A 7,500-nucleotide genomic window follows, 5' to 3' on the forward strand; every position below is an offset into this window, starting at 1 on the left:
ACACACACATAACACAAACACACACACACACACACACACACACACACACACACACACACACACACACACACACACACACACACACACACACACACACACACACACACACACACACACACACACACACACAGAGGAACTGGTCCTTTGAGAAATGCGTAGCCAATGCATTTCGTTCCACTCCATCCCTGTCTGTCTGTCGCTCTCTCTCTTCCTTTCTGTCTCCCTCTCTCTCTCCCTCACTCTCCCTCTCTTTCCTTCTCTCTCCCCCCCCTCTCTCTCTCCATCCCCCCCACCCCCCCCTCTCTCTCTGTCTGAACTCCGTCTGCTGTCTATTTTCCTACGTCATATAGACACCTACCCCCCCCCCCCCCAACCCCCCACCACCCTTCCCTCGCCCCATGTTCTTTCTCTCATCCCGGCAGGGAGCTTGTTAGCGAGCTCCTTTTATTATTATTTTTTTTCTTCTTTCTAGTTTGCTTCTCTCTCTCTCTCTCTCTCTCTCTCTCTCTCTTATTATTATTATTATTATTATTATTATTATTATTATTTTATTACCTTATTGTTCCGTTCCCATTTTTTTCCTTTGTGGTGTTGTCGTCTTTGCAGCTGGAGGTAGTTATCTGGAGGTTAGAGGCTTGTCCTTCTCGCCCTCTGTCTGTCTGTCTGTCTGTCTGCCTGTCTGTGTATCTGACTGCCTGACTGTGTCATGAGTCAGCGGTGACTCCACCAAGAGCATGTTCGCGTTTCCCCCAGGTCTGTGTTACCCCAGGTCTATATTCCCGTAGATAATGTTACTCTCCTTGGTCCATGTCCCCCGAGGTTTATGTACCCCCAGGTTTTTTTTATTCCCCTAACTACATGACTCACCTGGTCAATGTTCCCTGGGGTCTATATTCCCCTAACTACATGACTCACCTGGTCTATGTTCCCTGGGGTCTATATTCCCCTAACTACATGACTCACCTGGTCTATGTTCCCTGGGGTCTATATTCCCCTAACTACATGACTCACTTGGTCTGTGTTCCCTCAGGTCTATATTCCCCTAACTACATGAGTCGCCTGGTCTATATTACCTCAGGTCTTTATTCACCTAACTACATGACTCGCCTGGTCTATATTACCTCAGGTCTTTATTCACCGAACTACATGACTCACCTGGTCTATGTTCCCTCAGGTCTATATTCCCCTAACTACATGACTCACCTGGTCTATGTTCCCTGGGGTCTTTATTCCCCTAACTACATGACTCACTTGGTCTATGTTCCCTCAGGTCTATATTCCCCTAACTACATGACTCACCTGGTCTATGTTCCCTGGGGTCTTTATTCCCCTAACTACATGACTCACCTGGTCTATGTTCCCTCAGGTCTATATTCCCCTAACTACATGAGTCGCCTGGTCTATATTACCTCAGGTCTTTATTCCCCTAACTACATGACTCACCTGGTCTGTGTTCCCTCAGGTCTTTATTCCCCTAACTACATGACTCACCTGGTCTATGTTCCCTCAGGTCTATATTCCCCTAACTACATGACTCACCTGGTCTGTGTTCCCTGGGGTCTTTATTCCCCTAACTACATTACTCACCTGGTCTATGTTCCCTCAGGTCTATATTCCCCTAACTACATGACTCACCTGGTCTATGTTCCCTGGGGTCTTTATTCCCCTAACTACATGACTCACTTGGTCTATGTTCCCTGAGGTCTTTATTCCCCAAAGTACATGACTCACCTGGTCTCTTTTCCCTGGGGTCTTTATTCCCCTAACTACATGACTCACTTGGTCTATGTTCCCCCAGGTCTATATTCCCCTAAGTATAACGATCCCTGGTTTAAGCTCCCCGTGGTTTTAATCCCCTAAGTATAATCATGACACCCCGCCTGGTCTATGTTACCCCGGGTCTATTAAGCTCTGGTCTATATCTCGCGAGGTCTGTCTTCCTCCGGGACTATGTTACTCCACGTCTGTGTTCCCCCAGGTCTTCACAGAGAGAGAGAGAGAGAGAGAGAGAGAGAGAGAGAGAGAGAGAGAGATGTACACACACACACACACACACACACACATATATATATATACATTATATACACATATATACATATCATACAATGGATAAACAAATACAATAAATAGATGAATGCATAAATAAATGAATAAACAAACAAATAAAGAAGTAAGTAAACAAATAGATACATGGATAACCAACACATTTTTTTCTCTCTCCCCCTTCCCCCACCCCCTGCACCCAACGCAGACACATGGGAGTACTGTGGCAACAAGCCTGCCGATGTGGCCTTCCTCCTGGACTCCTCGAACAGCATCTGGCGGCCGGACTTCCGGAGGCAGATCGAGTTCGTAGCGGACGTGGCCAACATGTTCCAGATCGGGCCGGACGTCACGCGGGTCGGGGTGGTGACCTACAACGACCACGTGAATCTCCACTTCAACCTGAAGCGCTACAACAACAAGCGGCGCCTCCTGAGGGCCATCCACCGCGTGCAGCAGGACAGCGGCTACGTCACGGCCACCGACCTGGCCATCAAGTTCGCCAGGACGCACCTGTTCAAGGCCAAGGTAGGTGGGATGGTTGTCATGGATAGCTAATTGCGTGTGTGTGTGTGTGTGTGTGTGTGTGTGTGTGTGTGTGTGTGTGTGTGTGTGCTTATCAGTCTGTCGTGACTGTCCGACTATGTGACGGGACACACCTGTTGACCATGACAGGACGCACCTGTTCTTTTTTCCATTTTTTTTATTTTTATAATTATGGACTCTCCTCCTGTAAGTGTCTAGCATATGAAGCCAGCTATAAGCTTGACGCTCTCATCAACATAGCCTTCTTTTCTTTTTTTTAGGGTCAACAAGATACGTTGATTGTAACCATCCATTAGCACTGTTTATCGTCTTGGAGACAGAGAATGGCGACCATGCCCATGCCCATGCCCTTCCAAAACCGCTATTTCTATCGACACCATCATCATCCAAACACCTGAATGTGCAGATTATAAGGAGCAAAAGCCTTATCAGCCGTGGAGAGTTTTCTTGGAAGTGCCGGAGTTTATTCAGCCACAGTGTGAAGGAGGCGGTGCCGAAGTTGAAACACTCAACTCTCACTCACGCACAGAACAGCTGGACACACAACTCACACAGAACAAACGACCCCCCAGGACAGAACGGGAGAGAGAGACAGAGACATAGAGAGAGACAGATATAGAGACAGAGAGAGACAGAGACAGATGACACAAAGAGAAAGACTGACAGAGAGAGACAGAGAGGGAGACAGACAGACAGAAGAGAGAGACGGACGGAGACAGAGATAGATATATAGATAGATACATAGATAGAGAGAGAGAGAGGTAGAGAGCGAGAGAGAGAGAGAGAGCGGAGGAAGGGGTGGGGGGTAGTACTACAACAGTAGAAGTGTCATGCTACACCCAGGAGGAGGAGGGGGAGGAGGGAGAAAGAAAGCTGATTAACCCCTTGACTACCGCTGACACGTGAAAATACTCGCCGGGGAAGGGTTGAAACACGAGACAGACTGAGCTTACAGGTCAAGGTGTCAGTCAGTCAGTCAGTCAGTCACCAACCACACAACTTGTTTGGCCTTCGTCTTCCACTTGGGACTAACTGCCTTACTGTTACACCACAAAAATCAACGCTTATGGGTACTACACACACACACACACACACACACACACACACACACACACACACACACACACACACACACACACACACACACACACACACACACACACACACACACACACACACACACACACACACACACAAAACATAATAAAAAAAAAACAAACAAAAAACAACAACAACAACAAAAACAGTAAGTACACTTATAATTCATGACACACTGACCTTTTCCACCAAGACTCAGCAGTAAAGTCCTTGAGGGGTTGGGTGTGTGTGTGTGGGTTTGGATGGGTTGGGGGTGTTTGAATGGGGTTGGGGGTGTGTGGGGGGTTGGGGAGGGCCATGGTGGGGAGGAGGGGGGGGACGCTTGTTTATTTTATTTTCTTCTGTTGAGGCCTTGGTGTTGGTCTGGGTTTGGGTTTGGTGCTAAGTTGTTTATGTTACCTTTTCGACCTTTCTGTGAACTGCAGCTGTTTTCGTGTGTGGTTTTTATACTTCGTGTTCTTACTCAGCTTTCCTCCTCCAGTACTACTATTCATACCCCCTCCCCCCTCTTACTCCTGCTCCTCTTCTTGTTCTTGTCGGTTTAACTCTTTCTATACGAACGGCGAAAGAGACGACGTTAACAGCATTTCACCCAAATTACCATCATCAAAATATTGCAAGCGGAAGGCTCTTATACTGAAGACGTGAATGTTGACAAAGAATACCACAATTCTGACGACGGAAGCAAAAGGTTGGGTCATTCAGACACCCACTGGACATCCGAGGGGTCTGTGTAGAGGAGAAGAGAGGACTGGCAGTACTGAGTGAGTTAAATAATCTTTAATTGTTCAACAGTACACATGATTACAGTGCAAACAATGACAAAAGAGCATCAACAAGCTCAAAGCTTATACTGTGCTCACAACGTTGCACTTCAATTTTAACATGACGGCTGATGAACCTTATTATCAATTGTATCAAACAGCAGTCATAAACAGTAAGTAATGAAATAATGAAATAAAACAAATAAACAATAATCATAAAGAATATATTTTTTTTTCCGATTTAACTCGGCAGACAAGGTGCATCTCTGTGAGTTTGCATGCTTGCGTGTTGTTTTTAATACAGTGAGTTTGTCCTATTTTCGTTTGGGATAAATGCCCACTCACTCGTGGCATGTATACATTGTACAATGCGGTGTCTCTTGAATGGGGCCGGGCCTGGTGTGGGTTAAAGTGATCTTCTTTTCCTTGTCCTCCTACTCCTCATCCTTCTTGTCATCATTGAGAATCAGTGATCTTATCTTGTCTTGAGAATCCTTCACCTCCTCCTTATCGTCCTCCTCCTTTTACAGGGACTGTTGGCAACTATCACGGACGTCAGTAATCCTCTTCCTCCTCTTCCTCCTTATCATTTTCCTCCTCCTCTTTTCTTATTAGGCCTCACCTCATCCTTCTTTCCCCCATGCAGGGAGGGGATCGACCCCGGCGTGGGGAAGGTGATCATGGTTATCACGGACGTCAGTTATCCTGGTCCTCCTCTTCCTCCTCTTTATCCTCCTCCTCTTCCTTCTTATCCTCCTCATCCTCTTCTTCCTCATCATCTTTCACCATGTCCTTCCTTTCTTCCCCCCTCCCGTGCAGGGAGGGGGCCGGGCGGGCATGGTGAAGGTGATCGTGGTCATCACTGACGGCAGTAATCCTGGTCCTCCTCTTCCTCCTTATCCTCCTCATCCTCCTTATCCTCCTCATCCTCTTCTTCCTCATCATCCTCACCATGTACTTCCTTTCTCCCCCCCCCCCTCCTCCAATGCAGGGAGAGGGCCGGCCCGGCGTGGTGAAGGTGATCGTGGTCATCACTAACGGCAGTAATCCTCTTCCTCCTCTTCTTCCTCCTTCCTCCTCCTCTTCCTTCTTATCATCCTCATCCTCTTCTTCCTCCTCATCTTTCACCATGTCCTTCCTTTCTTCTCCCCCCCGTGCAGGGAGGGGGCCGGCCCGGCGTGGTGAAGGTGATCGTGGTCATCACTGACGGCAAGTCTCGCAACAAGCTGCGCACGCTGATCGAGGCGTCACGCGCCAAGCGGAGCGGCGTGCACGTCTTCGCCATCGGGGTGGGCCACGCCGTCAACACGGCGGAGCTGTCCCGCATGGCCTCCGACCCCACCAGGGACTACTTCTTCCAGGTGGCCGGTTACTCCGCCTTGGACTCGTTGAAGAGGATCCTGGCCATCAAGACGTGTCAAGGTGAGTGGTTTTTTTTTTTTTTTTTTTTTTTATGAGGGGAGGTGTAAGGTGACTCTTCTTCTTCTTCTTCTTCTGCGTTCACTCGTATGCACACGAGTGGGCTTTTACGTGTATGACCGTTTTTACCCCGCCATGTAGGCAGCCATACTCCGTTTTCGGGGGTGTGCATGCTGGGTATGTTCTTGTTTCCATAACCCACCGAACGCGCACGCTGACATGGATTACAGGATCTTTAACGTGCGTATTTGATCTTCTGCTTGCATATACACACGAAGGGGGTTCAGGCACTAGCAGGTCTGCACATATGTTGACCTGGGAGATCGTAAAAATCTCCACCCTTTACCCACCAGGCGCCGTCACCGTGATTCGAACCCGGGACCCTCAGATTGACAGTCCAACGCTCTAACCACTCGGCTATTGCGCCCGTCAGTAAGGTGACTCGTGCTGGGGGATCTGGGAGAGAAGGCTGGAGCAAAGGGATGCGGAGTTTGGGGGTTGGGGTGGGGGGTGGGGTGGGGTGTTCAGGACTGTCAATTGCGGCGCTTCAGTTCCATCCGGAAATATCTGTCCATTGACGCAACATCTAGACTTGTCGTTTCTCTCATTCTCTCTCGCTTTGACTACTGTAACTCTGTTGTCTGGTTTGCCTGCTTCATCCATTCAGTCCCTTCAGCGCATACAAAACTCTGCTGCCCGACTCGTCCTCAGAAAGGAAAGATCTGAGCATATCACTCCTCTTTTGCAACATCTCCACTGACTCCCTGTCTCACACAGAATAAAGTACAAGATCAGCACTCTATGTTATAAATGTATTCACAAATCAGCCCCTTCCTATCTCTGTGGCTGCCTTCACCTCTACACTCCATCTTGCTCACTACGATCAGCTTCGGATCCACTCTGTTTACGTATACCCAGATTCAAGCTCTCGACTGTTGGCCGCCGTTCTTTCTCTGTCTCTGGACCTTGCAATCGGAATGAACTTCTTCTTTCGCTTCGTCAAGTCTCCACACTCAGCTTTTTCAAGTCTGGCCTTAAAACCCACCTCTTCCCAAAATAGCCTCCCTTCCCTGCCTCTTCCTTGTCTTCAGTTTCTCCAGTTTTAGAGTTATGCATGCGTGCGAATGACTGGTGCGAAAGCGCTTTGATTTGTCTATGCGCAAGATTCAGCGCTGTATAGATACCATTATTATTATTCTTATTATTATAGGACTCGCTGGTGGAAGATTAATAATAATAATAATAATGGATACTTATATAGCACACTATCCAGAAATCTGCTCTAGGTGCTTTACAAAAACGCTTTTGATAACATAAAACATTATATCTATGTTACATACACACACCAAAATGTGACCACGCACGCACGCACGCACGCACGCACGCACAACAAAATGTGTCAGGGTGAGTTCTTTTCGGATTTTTGTTGTTTTGTCTAATCATTTTCTTATCTCTTCTTCCCGCCCCACACCCCTGTAGTGACCCACCCTCCTACAACCACCACGACAACAACCCCAGCACCAACCACCACCACAACAACACCTACAACAACGACTACGACACCAACAACGACGACGACAACCACCACCACCACCACCACCACGCCTCCACCGACAACCACCACCACCAC

At 48.0% G+C, this 7,500-nt stretch overlaps 1 protein-coding gene across 3 annotated transcripts in view; it reads left to right on the forward strand.

Annotated features, from left to right (window-relative positions):
* Positions 1-7,500, forward strand: part of LOC143288391 (matrilin-1-like) — a 183,348-nt gene that overhangs the window by 106,943 nt on the left and 68,905 nt on the right. For all 3 annotated transcript variants that reach the window (XM_076596802.1, XM_076596799.1, XM_076596800.1), the window contains exons 4-6: positions 2,252-2,571; positions 5,612-5,873; positions 7,350-7,500. The exon at positions 7,350-7,500 is cut by the window's right edge and continues 23 nt beyond it. In XM_076596802.1, coding sequence (XP_076452917.1) covers positions 2,252-2,571; positions 5,612-5,873; positions 7,350-7,500 — 733 coding nt within the window. The remainder of the gene's footprint in view (positions 1-2,251; positions 2,572-5,611; positions 5,874-7,349) is intronic.

Source organism: Babylonia areolata, chromosome 12 (assembly GCF_041734735.1).
Source record: "Babylonia areolata isolate BAREFJ2019XMU chromosome 12, ASM4173473v1, whole genome shotgun sequence".
In the NCBI taxonomy this organism is placed as follows: domain Eukaryota; kingdom Metazoa; phylum Mollusca; class Gastropoda; order Neogastropoda; family Buccinidae; genus Babylonia; species Babylonia areolata.